Source organism: Coturnix japonica, chromosome Z, assembly GCF_054131305.1.
Source record: "Coturnix japonica strain WE chromosome Z, WE-NBRP24, whole genome shotgun sequence".
Classification (NCBI taxonomy): Eukaryota; Metazoa; Chordata; class Aves; order Galliformes; family Phasianidae; genus Coturnix; species Coturnix japonica.
Window position 1 is genome coordinate 1,369,884 of NC_140702.1, and position 17,846 is coordinate 1,387,729.

The 17,846-nt window shown below is 48.6% G+C and overlaps 1 protein-coding gene and 2 long non-coding RNA genes across 5 annotated transcripts; all 3 read right to left on the bottom strand.

The window, feature by feature from the left end:
- Positions 1–82: 82 nt before the first annotated feature.
- LOC146753345 (rho GTPase-activating protein 32-like) lies at positions 83–1,347 on the bottom strand. The gene is made up of 5 exons (XM_085529343.1): positions 1,234–1,347; positions 949–1,026; positions 683–764; positions 263–406; positions 83–189 (listed from the first exon to the last, which is right to left on the bottom strand). The coding sequence occupies exons 1-5, from the start codon at positions 1,345–1,347 to the stop codon at positions 83–85; spliced, it is 525 nt and encodes a 174-aa protein (XP_085385469.1).
- Positions 1,348–1,707: 360 nt separating this feature from the next.
- LOC146753346 (uncharacterized) lies at positions 1,708–3,509 on the bottom strand. Its single transcript, XR_014939569.1, has 3 exons — positions 3,053–3,509; positions 1,902–1,974; positions 1,708–1,774 (listed from the first exon to the last, which is right to left on the bottom strand). It is a non-coding gene; the product is annotated as an uncharacterized LOC146753346 (long non-coding RNA).
- Positions 3,510–10,338: 6,829 nt separating this feature from the next.
- On the bottom strand, positions 10,339–17,846 carry LOC146753347 (uncharacterized). 3 transcript variants are annotated; one of them, XR_014939924.1, is made up of 5 exons: positions 17,063–17,846; positions 16,683–16,788; positions 15,644–15,771; positions 10,716–10,860; positions 10,339–10,624 (listed from the first exon to the last, which is right to left on the bottom strand). It is a non-coding gene; the product is annotated as an uncharacterized LOC146753347 (long non-coding RNA). The 3 variants fall into 3 exon arrangements; XR_014939925.1 differs by lacking the exon at positions 16,683–16,788 and having other exon boundaries at positions 10,340–10,624; XR_014939923.1 differs by lacking the exon at positions 17,063–17,846 and having other exon boundaries at positions 10,340–10,624; positions 16,683–17,051.

A 17,846-nucleotide genomic window follows, 5' to 3' on the forward strand; every position in this document is an offset into this window, starting at 1 on the left:
GGTCAAGAAAAGGAAGGGGTTCCCCTGAACGCCCGCAGCATGGCACGTGCCCCTACTGACAGCTGTGTCAGTCGCAGCTCTCTTACCGTAGTCGCTGGATCTTAGACATGACGCCAGAGAGGCGGTATATCCCCCGCACCATGCCATGCTGCTCTATGAACTGAGCACAGCTCTGCAGGACCTGGGGGACTACAGAACAAGAGCCAGTGGTTAGCTCAACTTGCCCAACGGAGCGAGATCTCAGGAATGGGCTGTTCCTTACCATCACGGCCAGAGCGCAGAAGGTGCTCCCCCAGGTCACACCCAAACACCCCTTCCTTCTTCAGCTCCGGCTCCGTCGCTCTCCTGGGGCGGGCCTTCACCAGGGAGCGAAGGAAGGGGATGAGCTTGCCCCGTCTCCTTGGCACTGCACAACAAAACAAAGAAACCAGTTCATTTCAATTTCAGGTTTGGCTCGGTTGGACGAGGCCAAACATAATGCACTCGACAAAGCATGTAACATCGGGAAGAGCATTCCCAACAAGGACGCGCAAGAACATATTTTCCCTATCCCTGGAGGTGCCCAAGGAGCTTAATGCAGTCCTCTTGCTAAGCTTGCTGAACTTGGGTATTAAAAAATCCCCTGAAACCCACATTTTGATCCCATTTTACTAACCCGAATTATCAAATGTAACATACGTACCTGGCTCTGGCAATGAATTGACGAGGGAATCGGGAACTTTTCCACTGATGAGTTCCACGCACTCACCAGGGAAAAGCCCAACCTGTAATAAGAACAAAAAGACAGGTGGGCATTAGCCCAAGCGCAGAGCCAAAGGGAAGGTCCTCTGACACCGACACACGGCAACTGTTTGCATCCAGCAGCCATCCTGTGCAGGCAGAGCAGCTCCAACCTGAGATTCCCGACTCTACTCAAGTTGTGCTCTCTAGTCACAAACATGTGCCTACCTCAAAGCCACGCTTGCCTCTCCACCAGGGGCTCAGCTCCTTTGGTGGCATTGCAATAATGCTCACCATGTCTCCAACCTGCAAGAGATTGAAACATAAATCCCATCTTCAGCACAGCTGGCAGGAAATCACAGCTCAAATAACTGCCTAATTCTGTGCTGCAGAATATCCTCAAGCTTGACAGCAAGGGAGATATTCTGAAGGTGTCTGAGACTATTCCTGAGGCGTTCACACCCTACACTACTCTCCCGTGTATGACAAGAAGGAATGCCTGGAACTGCTTACCTCAAGGGAGAGCTCATCTGGCCCCTGGGCGACGTGGCTCCTAATAACATGGGCCGCCGCAATCGCTGGTACGTTAACAGATGACATAGCACGTACCAGCTGCGGCTTCCGCATGTTATCAGCCTGCAAAACAGAGCACAGACCGTGGTCAGGAGCTGAGGACAAACCAGGAGGATTTCAAGGTGAGGAGCACATCTGCACAGAAAGCTGCAGCAAATGCGCTCCGTCCTTATCAGGAGCACTTCAGAAGGAGCTGCACGTCTCATCACAGTTATTTCCCTTTCTGGCGTGCATTGCCAGGCCATGCAATGATGCATCTCTCTCTACCCAGACTAATCAGCAATGGCACTGGCGCAGACAGCTGGCCAGGCCCTTTTTGGCCCATTCTTTCCTGCAGGAGAGTACATCTGCAGCTCCCTCTGCTGGCTCAACACAGGGAACAAAGACCAGACAGAGGTTCATACTGTACCTCCGTCGCCGCCACCTCAGGCTCACGGCTGATGCCACTGCACGCGACGCCCATCACAGCAAGTGTGAAGAGCTGGAACAGAGCAGAAACACACTTCTGTTTTCTCTATTCACACAGCACAGTATGGAGACACTTCTTCAGAAAAACCCTCGCATGCCCTGTTGCAAAACCATGCGGGGAGACAAATCATTGCACGTACCTGGCAGTGAGATCACCTCAAGCTATCTGCAGCAGTTCCTTGTCGCTTTGCTCTGATGGAATGAGAGCAAAAGCTGCATCGAGGCAGTGGGCGGAGGGTGAGGAGAGGAGAGAGAAAGAGCAGGTCAGTGAGCAGGGCTAAGACAGTCATGGAATAACACTCACAGCACAACCGTCCCATCCACTTGCTGCAAGACATGCTGAGTCTCAGGCTACGTGATGCCTGTCCGCCCAGCAACTTTACAATGCTTCCACTACTGAGCAAAGACAATGGAAGAAGCACAGGACAGGTGCCAACTTTACTGATACCCCCTTTGGAACGTGTGTACCAGGGGAAAATTACGTCTGATGGTCAAGAGTAAGCAATACGGTGCTGTGAGCTCCGACAGCCAGCAGTTCTCAACACCTCACTGCCCACCCATCCATCCCACGCCAGCTCAGCTTACCTACAAGCTGCTGCACACGACGGTGTGAAGAAAAAGGAACTAAAGGCACCAACTAAAGTCACTAACTAACTAAAATCACTAACTAACAAAAGTCACTAACTAACTAAAGTCACTAACTAACTAAAGTCACTAACTAACTAACGGCACTAACTAACTAACGACACTAAGTAACGACACTAACTAACGGCACTAACTAAAAGCACTAACTAACGGCACTAAAGGCACAAGACCAACAAGACAACCAACCACTCCGACCACTAGCTCACCCACAAAGGAACACAGAACGCACCGCTCCTCCCCTCATTCCAGACGCTTATGACATCACCAACGGCCAACAGCCTGGTCCACCATGACCCCCCACAAGGCGGGGAGCCAAGACCACGTGGTCACATCTGATTCCAACACGGCACCACAACATTCCAGGACTCAGTGTGGGCTTGGAATTCTATCCTGGTGTGGCAGCGCAATGGGAGGTGTTAGGGCACAGCTGAAGAGCTGACAGACAACGGACGTTTCCAAAGGAGGGTGCCAGATTAACTCTCAGCATTCTCTTGCGGGGCTCTTAGGGATGCTTCAAACCCATTTTCACTGCCTAGCTCATTTCTAGAAAGTCCAGTTGAGAAATGCTCACTTTGTCTGGGGAACGCCTCTATGCATCATGAATTAAAAATAAAATAAAATGGGCACGCGACCCTATGAAACTTACCTCTCTGCTCTTGCTGTCAGCCAGACACCTCAGATGAGCATGACGTGTCCCTGCTCCTGAATGAAGATCCACCCAAGTCTGTGTTCCTCTCTGCTCCATCTCGGGGTCTAAAAGAAACACAGACAGAGATGATTACAAGATCCTTTGTGCAGACGAAAGACAAGGGTGCACACGAATTCTGTTTAGCAAGAAATACTACAGTCCCAATGGACTGTGGTGGTAGTACTTGAATCCTCATTTGGGGCTGGAGCTCAACAGGTCAACACATCAGAAATAACACAAAGTGCATCTGGAAGACGTGTCTCAAAGCCCAGAAAATCCAACACAAGAGGGGGCTGGACAGCGGACCACAAGTGTCCATTTCCATTGCAGCTCCCTGTAGAGAACAGCACCAATCAGCAGGCGTGAATCAATTCATTCACAAGCTGCACAATGACTCTGTTCTTTACATGATAAAGAAACACACAGAGATTCCTGACCAAAAAGTTGGGAGTTAATAACGACCAAAGAGGTTCCTGTTCCTACACCTCATCCTCTCACCCCAATTCCTGGGTGATGCCCACAGGCTTCAAGTCAGCTCTCAAATCCATTGAACTCCAGTCACAGAACTCCATCAAAAAGGATGTCACACATGTGACACTTACATACATTTTGCAACAGAAACAGTGACGCCAGCAGGAGCAGAGAGGTGACTGTCCCCCTTTACCCAGCACTGGTGAGGCCACAACTCGAATTCTGTGTCCAGTTTGTGGCCCCTCACTGCAAAAAAGACACTGAGGCTTTGGAACGTGTTCAAAGAAGGGCAACAAAGCTGGTGAGGGGTCTGGAGCACAATGGGGCCATATGAGGAGAGGCTGCAGGAGATGGGAATGTCCAGCCTGGAGAAGAGATGGCTCAGGGGAGACCTCATTGCTCTCTATAACTTCCTGAAGGGAGGTTGCAGTGAGCTGGGGGTCGGCCTCTTCTCTCGTGTCATTACTGATAGAACTAGAGGGAATGGTTTCAAGCTGCGGCAGGAGAGGTTCAGGCTGGACATTAGGAAATATTACTTCTCAGAAAGGGTGGCCAGGCACTGGAATGGACTGCCCAGGGAGGTGGTGGAGTCACCCACCCTGGGGGTGTTCAAGGAACGTCTGCAGAAATCCCTGCTGAAATCCTGACCTCTGCCACAGGTGGCTGAGTGACACAAAAGCTGTGTCCTTGGTTCCCGGCCTTACCTTCCCATGCCGTTCATCTTGCTCTGCAGCTCCTGCTCTGAATAGTCTTCTTATATTCCCATGTGATGTACCCTGAAATACATCATTTAGTGAGTCTGAACAAAACATAAGACATTAATTGGAACTGTGAAGAAATGTTTTTTGCACTTTACTTGGAGAATGTTCCATGCTATACCTTCTTTTCTCAATTGTAACACATGATTTTTTATAAAAAGAAACATAGCAAGTCAGCTTTTCAGTGTGCACATTGATGAAACTTGGTGAAATACAACTTCAGAAAAAGGTAATTTGAAAATTTAGATATTCTTATCAGAATCTCTGCTATTAGTTACCGTTCCCATGTTCTGATTTGATGATGATTCTCTCAGAGCTTTTTTGTCCCTCCCCACCTCAAATGCACTTCAAGTGCTTTAGGAGCATCACTGGAATTTTGAATAAACTTGATATATTTTAGCAAAGCTGCTACAGATGCACGACTGAAGTACTTTGGAAAAATATAATCTTGATTGAACGCTGAACAGTGTTATTTAATTATATTCCAGGTAATTAAATTAATTAAACCAAGGAAATCACCTCCCATTCAGTCAGCTCCTACCAGGGAAATCGCTTCCCTGCCAAGCAGATGCAACCAACACAAGCTGCTACATCACTCTAGGGCCCCACTGAGTCTTCCCAAGGGGTCTCCAAAGTCTTCCCTGTTGACTTCTGGGAACCTGGGAACACTCACATGGAAGCCAGTGCCCCCTAATGTGCCCCAGAGGTTTCTCAGGGCCCCACAATTAGCTCTACAGACATCCAGACATGCCCCAGAGCAAGTATGTGTGCTGTAGGGAGCCCAAGAGACATTCCAGAGCACCCTAGTACTCCTTAGTGCGCTCAAGGGTTCTTCACCTGTCTCTAAATATGCCCTACTGGACTTTGTTTTCTCTTCTGGTGCCCTCCTTGGTTATCAGCTTTGCTTTCTCATGCCATTTATCTCACTCCACAGCTTTTGCTCAGAATATTCTTTCTTGCATTCCCACAATCCAAAAGAATCACAGAATTGTAGGGGTTGGAAGGGACCTCTAGAGATCATCGAGTCCAACCCCCCTGCCAATGCAGGTTCCCTACACCACGTCGCACAGGTAGGTGTTCAGGCGGGTCTTGAATATCTCCAGAGAAGGAGACTCCACCACCTCCCTGGGCAGCCTGTTCCAGTGCTCCGTCACCCTCACTGTAAAGAGGTTCTTGCGCACATTTGTGTGGAACTTCCTATGCAGAAGTTTCACCCCATTACCCCTAGTCCTGTCCCCACGCACTACTGAAAAGAGACCAGCCGTGCCACTATGGCCCCCACACCTCAGGTATTTATAAACCTGGATCAAATCCCCTCTCAGCACCGCCAACGACAACCCTCTGCACTCTGCCAGTCAGACAGTTCACGACCCATTTCACTGTCCACTCACCTATCCCACACTTCCTCAGCTTTGTAATAAGGATGTCATGGGGGACAGTATCAAAAACCTTGCTGAAATCAAGGTAGACTACATCTACTACTCCCCCCCCCATCCACCCATCCAGTGACATCTTCATCATGGAGGCCCTGAGAACAGGAGCTGTTTCTGTCCATAACAAGGACTCACCTCTGCATGTGCAGTGGCAGCTCTCAGAGAAGCCTTCTTCATTTCTGCTTCCTTCTCTTTTTGTCTTTTGACTGGGAGCTGGTGTCAATCTGCCTGAGGGTAGGGAGGCCCCTTCAGAGGGATCTACATAAGCTGGATCAACCTCTCTGGGCTGAGGTGAATGGGATGTGGTACACCCAGGCCAAGTGCCGGGTCCTGCTTTTTGGCCACAATAACCCCATGCAGCGCTATAGGCTTGGGGCTGAGTGGCTGCAGGGCTGTGCAGAGGAAATGGACCTGGGGCTGTTGGTCGATGCTGAATATGAGCCAACAGTGTGCCCAGGTGGCCAAGAAGGCCAACGGCATCCTGGCCTGTATAAGAAATAGTGTGGCCAGCAGGAGCAGAGAGGTAATCATCCCCTTGGACTTAACACTGGGGAGGCTGCGCCTCAAGTCTTATGTTCAGTTTTGGGCTCCTCACTAAAATAAAGTCATTGAGGCACTGGAACTTGAACATGGAAATCTGTCCCTCATGCAGCTCCCATTCATCATCAGCTCCCATTATGAACCCCACTGTGCAAAACAGCAAAACTTCTACTGCAAATGGCTGCAGTCACCAAAGCTCAGCCCACGATCCAGGTATCAGCCTCCTCCCTTCTGTTTTCCATCTTAGCCCATAGTTTTGCTCCCAAAAATGGAACTGCACTCCAACAGCCAAAACACAAACTAATACATCACTTTCACTGCTCCTTCCCGCACGCCCATAGGAATGGTTACCTGACATCCCCTACAGCACAGCACCTGCTCACAACTATCATTCAAACTCTATTCTTTCATACTTCTTGAGATAGGACGGTAAAAACTCCCTTCTGCATGGCGGTAAGGACAGTCTGTCCCCATCACATCCCTCTGTGTGCTGAAAGCTGCCATTGGATCTCTTGCAGCCTGCTGGCTGCTGCTCACAAACACAGGGAACTGCACCACACTGATTCTAAAGAGAAAACGGAAGAAATGGTGGTGGGAATTCGCACCGAAGGATTGCAGAGATGATCCAGATTGTGACAGAGATGGAATATCACAGTGCTGGGACATTATTGATCACTAAGGAAAACACTTGGAAGCACATTCAATCTGCAGAAGCTGTAATTACTGGGCACAGTTAGCTTTCCTATGGCTCAGCTGGAGGAGGCAGGTGCTCTCACACCTCTGCTCAGGGGCTTCAGCTGAGACACTTGCACAATGCTGGGATCATTCTGATGGAAACTATGTCTTCAGATACCATGGTTAAATCCATCCAAAATGATCAAGCAGAGCTTTAGCTCTTGAGCAGCACTTCTTCCCCACCCTTCACTACTCCAAGCAGCTCCAACAAACTTCTCAGAAGAAATCCAGGCCAGCACAGACCTGGCAGACCAGAACCAAGTGCAGCTGCTGGGACGGCAGTGCCCACTCCTTGCTTCCACCCTGCTCCAGCAGGTTAAGGAGTCTGAGCCTCACTGGCCTTTGACAGCTCAAGACTGTCAGCACCTCATGCCAACATTGCTCACTAAGATACACCTCAGGCATTGAATTCTCTTCTCACTACCTCCTCCCAGTCCTGCCCTAGGAACAGAAACCATTCAGATTCTACAGCAAACTACAGCATCTGCACTGCAAGAGCACACTGAACCACCTGCAACAATGAAACCTGGTTTTGGAGAGTGGGTTTGAAAACACACCTTTACACAGCTGTCTCCCTGTAGCCAAAAGGAAACCAAGCAGCAAAAGAAGAGTCCAGCCTGAAACATGCCCATGCTACTAGCCCAGGTTTTTCACAGTCAATGCAGAATCCATCCTGCTCTTGAGGTAACAAATGACCAGTGGGTCTCCCCTTGCTCCACCCCTTCTCCTTCAAAGCCAGAAAAAGAAAGAAAAAACAAGCAGAAAAAACCCAGACGTACCTTTCTACACACAGAGCAGAAAGTGGAACAGCAGTTGTCTCCTTCCTGAGACATGGTGGGGAGCATCCCAGAGGAAGCCCAAGTTCTTTGCTTCTCTCCACAGGGACTTCAAGCACTCTTGGCAAGAGCTGCTTTGGTTCTTTCTTCAACTGCTTCCATCACCAGAATCTCCTTTGGAAAAGAAACACTAAAGAAAGAATCAGCAAATGAAAAAGAATGAGCAATATCCACTTTCCCAGCTTTCTTCTGACACGCAATTTAGACTCTCAACTCTGGCAAGGTCTTAAAATCAGCTGGTTACAAGAACTGTCCCCAAATATATCCAGCTTCTGTACAGCTGCCGTTATTTCTGACAGCGAGTGTAATCACAGAATCATAGAATGGCCCAGGTTGGAAGGGACCTCAAGGATCATGAAGATCAATCACCTCCCTGTCCCTGCTGGCCATCCCCTCTTCTGATGGAGCCCAGGGGACCATTTGCTCTCTGAGCTGCAAAAGCACGCTGATGGCTCACGTTCTGTTTTTCATCCACCAGGACCCCCAGGTCCTTCTCTGCGGGGCTTCTCTTAAGGACTGCTCCTCCCAGGCTGTAGAAATGCCTGGGATTCCTCCAGCCCAAGTGCAAAACCTTGCACTTTGCTGTCTTGAACCTCATTAGATTCACCTAGGCCAACCTCTCGGTCGAGCTCCCTCTGAATGGCATCCCTTCCTTCCTCTGCATCAGCCGCACCACTCAGCAAACAGCAGAGGGTGCACTCCATTGCATCATTGGTGTCACTGATAACCATGTAAAAAAGCACTGGTCCCAAGACAGACTCCTGCATGGCACCACTTGTTATCAGCCTTCACCTGGACACAGAACCATGAATCACCACCCTCTGTCTGTGGCCTTTCGACCAATCCCTTATCCACCAGGTGGTCCACCTGTCAAATCCACATCCCTCCAGTTTAGAGATAAGGATGTGGTGGAGGGCCATGTCAAAGATCTTGCTCAAGTCCAGGTCAATGACATCAGTTTCCTTCCTTTTTCCACAAATGCCGTCACTCCATCATAGAAGGCCACCAGATTGGTTCGGCATGGCCTTCCCCTGCTAAAGCCACGCTGGCTGTCTTGGATCACTTGCTCATTCCTTATGAGATCAAGCATGTCTTTGAGGTGGATCTGTTCGTCACCCTCTTCATCACAGTTACACATTTGAATCAAATAATTGGTGTTCCTGTCACAAAGAAAACCTCTTTTGTCTTCTACTCCTGCAGCACTTCTTTGCTTTCACCAGAAGCAAAGGGAGAGGCCACCTTCTAGATCCAAATTTTAAGAAACCAACACCCAATAGGTGTCATCTGAAGTAAAATAGCAGAGAAATTAAGATGACTCTTCTGCATCCAGCTTGGATCACTCCCTCACTCAGGCACACCACCATCAGATCAAGGAGATGCTGCCTTCAGCTTAGAGACTGTATGGGAAATCACAGCTTGAACCTCTGATTAATCAGCTGAGGCAAGTGTTGGGTCAGCTGCAGGAGCACAGGTGAGAGTAATCTAGCTGTGCTCCAGTAAGGGGTGGACCTCGACTCCACCTCCTCTGAGACCTCATTTAAAGGCTGACCACCACTGAGGCAGCATCTCTTGGAGATTGCTCCCCAGTTGAGACTGCCTCAGCTTTCTGGTCAAGGTATTGATATGGGTGAGTTTTCCTTTGCTAACAACCTTTGACTATTTACCACCATCTTGGTTAACATCTTTTTATTAGCCACCCTTACAGAGACCATAAGGGTTTGGGCTTCCAAACTCTCAGCAAGCATTTGGATCAGCCAGCTTCCTGCTGGGGAGCCCCCTGCATGACTGCTGCCTATTCTGGTACTGTACCCGCAGATGCTTCAGAGCTCATTAGCATGGACTTCCTTCCTCCCCTCAGCAACTGCTCCTGCAATCACCTTCATTCCTAGTAAGATACCAGCTGCTTCAACTTTCCTTGCCTCATCCCCAGCTCCTGGATGTTGCCCACAAGGTTAATGGCAGGTCTCAAACCCATAGGACTCCTTTCACAATACTCCATCAGAATGGATGTGACGCTTGTTCTATACACTCAAGCGGGCTGAGCAGTGGTATCTCAGTCACTTAAAACACACTGAAGCATCCAAACCCAGAGCACACACATCCCTTCCTGTGGTACTGCAGCCCACAGCTCACCTTCACACCTCTGCTGATTCCTGGTGTTTTACACCCATGCAGCCTCGCTACGGTTCCATGGGTGTCACACAAGACCTGCAGGACCTCTTTCTCCGCAAACCCCACTTGCAGGCACTGGCTCATGAGGTTCAACACCTGCCCTCCTGCGCAAGAACAAGCACTAAGAACGAGAGCAAAGTGCACCGGATTCAACCTGGCCTGCTCCCACCCTCAGTCCCGCCAGGGATGCAGACTCATCCTCAAAGCCAGGCTGGACATCAACACATGCATCATTCTTCAAGCACCCCATCCCAGCAGCAAGGGATCAAAGTGCTGGGACAGCAGAAACAAAAATGCTGTGAGAGTTTCCTGTTGGCACTGAACATGAACAAATCTACTGCTGAGCAACAGGATGTGAGACAAACAGCAGAAAACAACCAACCTGCAGAACTAACTCGTTTGGGTTGGCCCAGATGTTTGCATGCTCCCTTTCCATGGCCCAGACAAGCTTGATGAGCTGCTCCTTGTTTGCACAGGGGGAGAACGCTGCAGATGGGATGTGGTGGCTATGCACACATCATGCCTTTCTCTTGCTTTTCCTCTCTCCATCTTCCATTAGCAAACAGCATCTCAAAGTTTTCCTTCCTGAAAAAATCACTGGTTAAAAAAGAACTGGCAAGCTTGCTTTTAAAACTGCCTTGTTTATACAGCTTGATGCTTTAAAGCAGAAGCTCACCTAGCACTGTTGGTCAAGTACAATTTGCTCTTGGTCAATCCATGCTGACTATTCCTGAAGATTCTTCCTCTTCTCCAATTGCTTGGAGATGCCATCTAGAACAAGCTGTTCCAGCACCTTTCTGCGCTTCTTTATACCACAACAGCTAGGAAAGAAGAAAATATTACCACATTAGGCATATACTTCAACGAGGCTCCAGACAAATGGAGACAGAGGAAAGCACTGGCAAGCCAAAGCAGGTCAAAATATCCCACACAGCGTTAGCTACGGAGACGATAAATCATGTTCCCCAGATTGCTTGCACTACAACACCCAACCTGAAATAATAAAAAATGACAAGATACCAGCTTATCACAACCCAGAAGTTGTGATAAAGGGAAAAGAACCGTGCCTGCTAAGCTCCTTCCCACCCTCCCAAGGAAAAGCAAACCAACCACACCGCTGCCAGCACAACCCCACAGCACACAGCAGGGAACACAAACAGCTACCCAGTGCTCCCCTTCACTCCCAGCCTAACTACGAGTCCACAGGAGGATTCAGCAGGAAATCAATACAAAACACATGTGAGTGCACACAGGATTGCATAAAGTGAGGATGGAACTGCATATGCGTGTGTGTGTGCACAGGGCTTCACGAGTGTCTGCATGCACATCCCACTATTGTCCACCCTATAGACTCATATCCCCCCATATCAGAGAATCATAGAATGGCATGGGTTGCCAAGGACCGCAGCCATCACCACTGCTAGGTGCAGGGATACCAGCCACCATACCGGGCTTCCCAGAGCCACAACCAGCCTGGCCTTGAATGCCTGCAGGGATGGGGCATCCACAGCCTCCTTGGGCAACCTGTTCCAGTGCGTCACCACCCTCTGAGTGAAAAACATCTTCCTAAGATCCAACCTAAACCTCCCCTGTCTCAGTTTAAAACCATTCCCCCTTGTCCTATCACTACCCCCCCTCATAAACAGCCATTCCCCCTCTTGTTTATACACTCCCATCAAGTAGTGAAAGGCCACAATGAGGTCTCCCTTCTTCTCCAGGCTAAACAAGCCCAGATCCCTCCACCTTTCCTCATAGGAGAGCTGCTCCAGCCCTCTGATCATCACAGTGGCCCTCCTCTGGACCCACCCCAACAGCTCCACATCCTTCCCAGGCCTGGACACAGTGCTGCAAATAGGGCCTCACAAGAGCTGAGCAGGAGGGGACAATCACCTCCCTCTCCTGATAGCCACCCCTTTTTCAGTGCAGCCCAGAACACACATGGATCTATCTTTTTCATACGGATACTCCCAAAGATGTACATATATATACCACACCTACACCCCCACAATCTGTTACAACTCCATATACCTCCCCACAGCCACCGACAGCCCCTAGCAGCTCCATGTAACCCTAAGGCCCCTACAACCCTCTATCTCTTCATACACCACAGCTAAAAGCCCCATACATATCCCTGCCTATAGCTTGGGTGTGGGACTACGTCATCTTCAAGGACCCTTCCAATCCAAGCCAATCTATGGTTTTATTTTCATGAGGCTATTTTTCTTCTCTGATTTGTTGTGCTTTCTGAGTAGAATAATCTTGCACAGAACTTGCCTAGAAGATGCAGTTAAACTTCCTGAAGCCCAAGGCCAAAGACTGCTGGACTTTAGCCCAGCTGCGAGTATGAAAGACCACAGAGCTTACTCTAACTGCAAGAGAAGGAAGTCAGAAAGAGGAAATGGACAGACTCTGCAAGCATTGACAGATCTTACAGCCCTGATGACTGGAGAAAAGAGATAACACCACCAAGAGATAACAAAAGGAACCCATCCAGAGCAGAAAGATCTCAAACCTCAATAGTACTATTGGTCTACGTGGCTGAGCGAGAGGTTGGGAACACGCAGCCAAAGGGACAGGATCAAAGGCCTCCCTGAAATCTAGAAAGATTACATCCTTTGCCTTCATACACTGAGTGGGTGGCCTTATCATAGAACAAGATTTGATGACCAAGACTGGTTGCACACATGCTCCCTCACCGATGTTTAGGCCACCAGACTGTTTACCCGGGCAGAGCTTCAGCACACAGAGGCATTTTGACCAGAACCTTGTGCTGAACCTTGTGCCATTGGTGGGATGACTCCCACAATTGGTGGGATGACTCCCACAATTGGGATACTACCATCGATGGCTATAGGCTCTTTAGGAGAGATAGGCGAGGTAGGAAGGGTGGGGGAGTCGCCCTTTATGTCAGAGATTGGATAAACTGTGAGGAGCTCCCCATGAGAAACAGTCAAGAACAGGTTGAGAGCCTGTGGGTTAGGATTAGAGATGGGACTAATAAAGGTCAGCTGGTATTAGGGGTATACTACAGGCCACCTGATCAAGGGGAGGCTGCTGATGAGGCTTTCTTGCTCCAGATGCGTGAGGCGTCTGGCTCACGGGCTCTTGTCCTGGTGGGGGACTTCAACCATCCTGACATCTGTTGGGAAAACCACACGGCGAGCTGCAAGAGCTCCAGAAGGCTCTTGGAATCCATTGATGATAGCTTTCTGGTTCAGGTATTGGACAGACCGACCAGAGGTCAAGCGTTGCTGGACCTGCTGCTCACCAACGCTGAGGAGATCATCAAAGGCGTCAAGGTTGGAAGCTGCCTGGGCTCCAGCGATCATGCCCTGGTTGAGTTTGTGATCTCAAGCGATGTGGGCCTGGCAAAGAGCAGGACCAGGATGCTGAACTTTAGAAGAGCAGACTTCAAGCTTCTCAATGGAATGCTGGCCAAGATCCCCTGGCGCGCTGCCCTCAAAGATAAGGACGTTGAGGAGAGCTGGCTACTGTTCAAGGATGCCCTCCTGGCAGCACAAGAGGTCTCCATTCCCCTGATTAAGAAAGTGGGCAGGAGAGGTAGAAAACCGGCATGGCTCAGCAAGGACCTGCTAAGAGAACTGAGGGTGAAGAAAGGGGTGTACAAGCTCTGGAAACAAGGCTGTGTCACCCGGGAAGAATACAGGGATGCCGTCCGAACTTGCAGACATGGGATCAGGAAAGCCAAGGCGCAGGCAGAACTGAACTTGGCGAGGGATGTGAAAAACAATAAGAAAACCTTCTACAGGTACATTGGCCAGAAGAGACAGGCCAAAATGGGCGTACCTACTCTGGTAAATTTAAAAGGAGAAATGGCTTCAACAGATGAAGAGAAAGCTGAGGTGCTGAATGAGTTCTTCACCTCGGTCTTCACTGGTGGCCAGGATTCTAGTCTTTTTCACGTCCCTAAGTCTTGCACCCCCATACCTCTATGTGGGGACCAAGGAGGTAAATCCCTCCCCACTGTAAGGGTAGAGCAAGTCTGAGAGTGCCTCCTTAGACTGAATGAGTATAAGTCTATGGGGCCAGATGGCGTGCATCCCAGGGTCCTGAAGGAGCTGGCTGAGGTGGTTGCTGAGCCGCTCTCCATCATATTTGAGAAGTCGTGGCTGTCAGGTGAGGTCCCGGATGATTGGAGGAAGGGTCACGTCACTCCCATTTACAAGAAGGGGAGCAGGGACGACCCGGGTAACTACAGGCCGGTGAGTCTCACCTCCGTGCCTGGGAAGATTATGGAACAGATCCTCCTGGACAACATGCTTGATCGCATAAAGAACAAGCATGTGATCCGAGACAGCCAACATGGCTTCACCAGGGGAAGGTCATGCTTAACTAATCTTGTGGCCTTCTATGATGGAGTGACGGCGTTGGTGGATGAAGGGAAGGCGACCGATGTCATTTACCTGGACCTGAGCAAGGCCTTTGACATGGTCCCCCATCACATCCTCATCTCCAAATTGGAGGGAGGTGGATTTGATGGGTGGACAACTAGATGGATAAGCAATTGGTTGAAAGGCCGCAGACAGAGGGTGGTGGTCAATGGCTCTATGTCCAGGTGGAGGCCGGTAACGAGCGGCGTCCCTCAAGGGTCTGTCTTGGGACCGGTGCTCTTTAACATCTTTAATGACATCGATGAGGGAATGGAGTGCACCCTCAGCAAGTTTGCTGATGACACCAAGCTGAGTGGTGCAGTCGATACGGTGGAGGGAACAGATGCCATTCAGAGGGACCTTGACAGGCTGGAAAGCTGGGCTCGGGTGAACCTAATGAGGTTCAACACGGAAAAGTGCAAGGTTTTGCACTTGGGCCGGAAGAACCCCAGGCACCTGTACAGGCTGGGAGGAGTTGTCCTTGAGAGCAGCTCGGCAGAAAAAGACCTAGGGGTCCTGATAGATGAGAAACTTAACATGAGCCAGCAGTGCGCTCTGGCAGCCCGGAAAGCAAATGGGATCCTGGGCTCCATCAGGAGAGGGGTGGTCAGCAGGGATAGGGAGGTGATCATCCCTCTCTACTCTGCTCTTGTGAGGCCCCATCTGGAGTACTGTGTCCAGGTGTGGAGCCCTCAGTACAAAAAAGATATGGAGATTTTGGAAAGGGTCCAGAGGAGGGCCACAAAGATGATCAGGGGGCTGGAGCACCTCCCCTATGAGGACAGGCTGAGGGAGTTGGGTTTGTTCAGCCTGGAGAAGAGAAGGTTGCGGGGTGACCTCATTGCAGCCTTTCAGTACCTGAAGGGAACTTACTCCCAGGAGGGGTGTAAACTCTTCGAAAGGGCTGATAATAGCAGGACTAGGGGAAATGGTTTTAAGTTGAAGGAGGGAAGATTTAGGTTGGATGTTAGGGGAAAGTTCTTTACTAGAAGGGTGGTTAGGTCCTGGAACAGGCTGCCCAGTGAGGTTGTGGATGCCCCGTCCTTGGAGGTGTTCAAGACCAGGTTGGACGGGGCCCTGGGCAACCTGATCTAGTAAAGGTGTATGTTTGGTGGCCCTGCTAGGCAGGGGGGTTGGAACTACATGATCCTTGAGGTCCCTTCCAACCCGGGTCATTCTGTGATTCTGTGATTCTGTGAACTCTAAAACTTACCCCCAGGCTTCCTGACTCTGTGGTACTGGCACGTCCTGTTTGGGATGGAATTCTCAAGGGAATGTGCTTGCCACGAGCCTTCTTAGACTGAAGCAAGAGATAGGTTGACACAACTGGTCGTAATTCCACTATAAAACAAGAGGATGTAGATCTCTTCAGAAACATTGTCAGTACAAAGAAAAGTTCTGCATGTCTGCCATATTTTCCCCTTGATGTGCAACCTTCACGTCTGATCACATTAGGGTAGTTTCAGGCGTCAGATGATTCTTACAATATGTCTGAGATAAAGAAGCAGACTACGCTAGTTTTTGCTTGGAAGTTAGTGTATTGTACAATTGCTGGAAGTGAAAACTAAAGCTGGTGCCAGAATCTCTCTACTGAAGTGAACGGCAAAGCTCCTACTAATTCAGTTTGTACAGCATTTCAGCTGGACTCCCATTTCTGGGGGCTAGTTTCAGCCCAGCTCCAAGGAGCATCGACATTCAGCTGGATTTTCAGCAGCTTTTTGACTACTATGAGAACCGTGGGTACAATGCTTGACAGACTCAGTGTAGTATAAAAAGCTTGAATTACTTATCAGGCATTAGAAGTCCTTTGAATTAAGACTGTGAAAATATCACAGACTTGAACTGAAGAACTTTTTCCCCTTGTAGGTCGATTGTTCTCTTTATTCCCTGTACCTAAAAAAGAAGTAACAGTGACTCCACAAACGATCTCGCCTAGATAAAACTTACATTTTACATCTAGTCTTACTAAAGTTATATGGAAATCTTAACAATCCTTCAAATTCTACCACTTTCTATTTAATAGAAAGACAACTCAATTGCAAGAGACAACTTTCAGATTCAGGTTAAAGCCAGAGTACCCATCATGTTTTAAATCTCTTCTACAGCTTGGAATGTCATTATTGACATTTATACAGCATCTCTAGCAGCACTCAGTTCAGCTTTTCTCATTTATTTTCTAAAGTTACTGGAATTAATTTATTTTCTGAAGTATTTGTGAACTGTAATTCCCCAAATTTGCTTTGTTGTCTTACCTGACGTGTTGATATTTTCCACCTATTAGTGAAACATTTCAAAGCAGGGAGTTAAGCCAGCATGTGACATCTGCTGTTCATCCATCAGTTTCTGTTTTGAGTCTGCCTGGACTTCCAGAGATTCATAAGGATTTCAGCATGGTAAAATATAACAGAAAGGTTGAAAAAACACAATTAAAGGAGAAAAAAGGAATAAATGTGAACTTCAGAAATGTAGTTATTAGGTAGACTATGAAGTTCTGCAGTGGTACCTTACCTCTGAAAGGTGTGAAATATTTCATGTTTGAGAATAAGTGAGTGTTAGAGTCTGTTCATACAGTAAGGTTATTTACTGTAGGAGTGGGCTTAAATACAGAGAATTACTGACATACATTTATTACCTCTGATGTTAATGCTGATCTACTCTCTCTTCTCTTGTTGTGAAACACAGAAAGCTGTTACACAGTCTTCATCAAGGTGTCCCAGCTGCAAGAATAAGACCTATACTGAGGAAACAGCTTTCAAGTCATCTCACAGCCCAATCTCACCGTGGTAGTGTTCTGCTGTGCAGCAGTCAATAATTAGCCATGATTTCAGATTCTTTTTTAAATAGTTAGTGTTACGGCTACATATTACAAGGAGTAAACAGAAAGAGTCATCCAACTTCAGCAACTAGTCCCTCTGTGGCAACAGGTCCTGAGTTCTGAATTCAAGTACAAAAGCCTGTCAGCAGATGAGACCTTTTACTAGAGCAGAAGTGATGCTTCTATCTCTTCTTGATTCCTAGTTCCATGGCGTGCACAGCATGCTGTGCTGCATGCACAGCACAGCTGTTCTGCAGAGCAACAGTGGCACCCAGTGACCAACAGCAGCCATTGTCTGCAAATACACAGCAACTGCCCAGGATCTGCAGCAACAATCTCCCCACACACTCCACTTCACACAGACACTATGACCCTGATTAGACTCAAGCAGCAGACTGAAAACAAGTCAGAGTTTTAGATTCCAGGATATTTGAGGTTCTATAATGTGTGAAATTCAGTTACACAACAGTGCCGAGGTGCCTGCGTTTCAAGCAACTTTCAGATCACAACCATGTAAAATAAAAACAAATTCAGTGCAGAAATAGCAAGCCTGTAACTTAATACCCATGAGATTATCAATTTTTATACTGCATTCTGATTA

Coding starts and splice junctions, on each gene's coding strand:
- LOC146753345 (XM_085529343.1), bottom strand. CDS start 1,347: ATGCGGAAGCCGCAGCTGGTACGTGCTATGTCATCTGTTAACGTACCA. Junction 1,027..1,233: donor CAGATGAGCTCTCCCTTGAG/GTAAGCAGTTCC, acceptor AATCTCTTGCAG/GTTGGAGACATGGTGAGCAT. Junction 407..682: donor CAATTCATTGCCAGAGCCAG/GTACGTATGTTA, acceptor TTTGTTGTGCAG/TGCCAAGGAGACGGGGCAAG.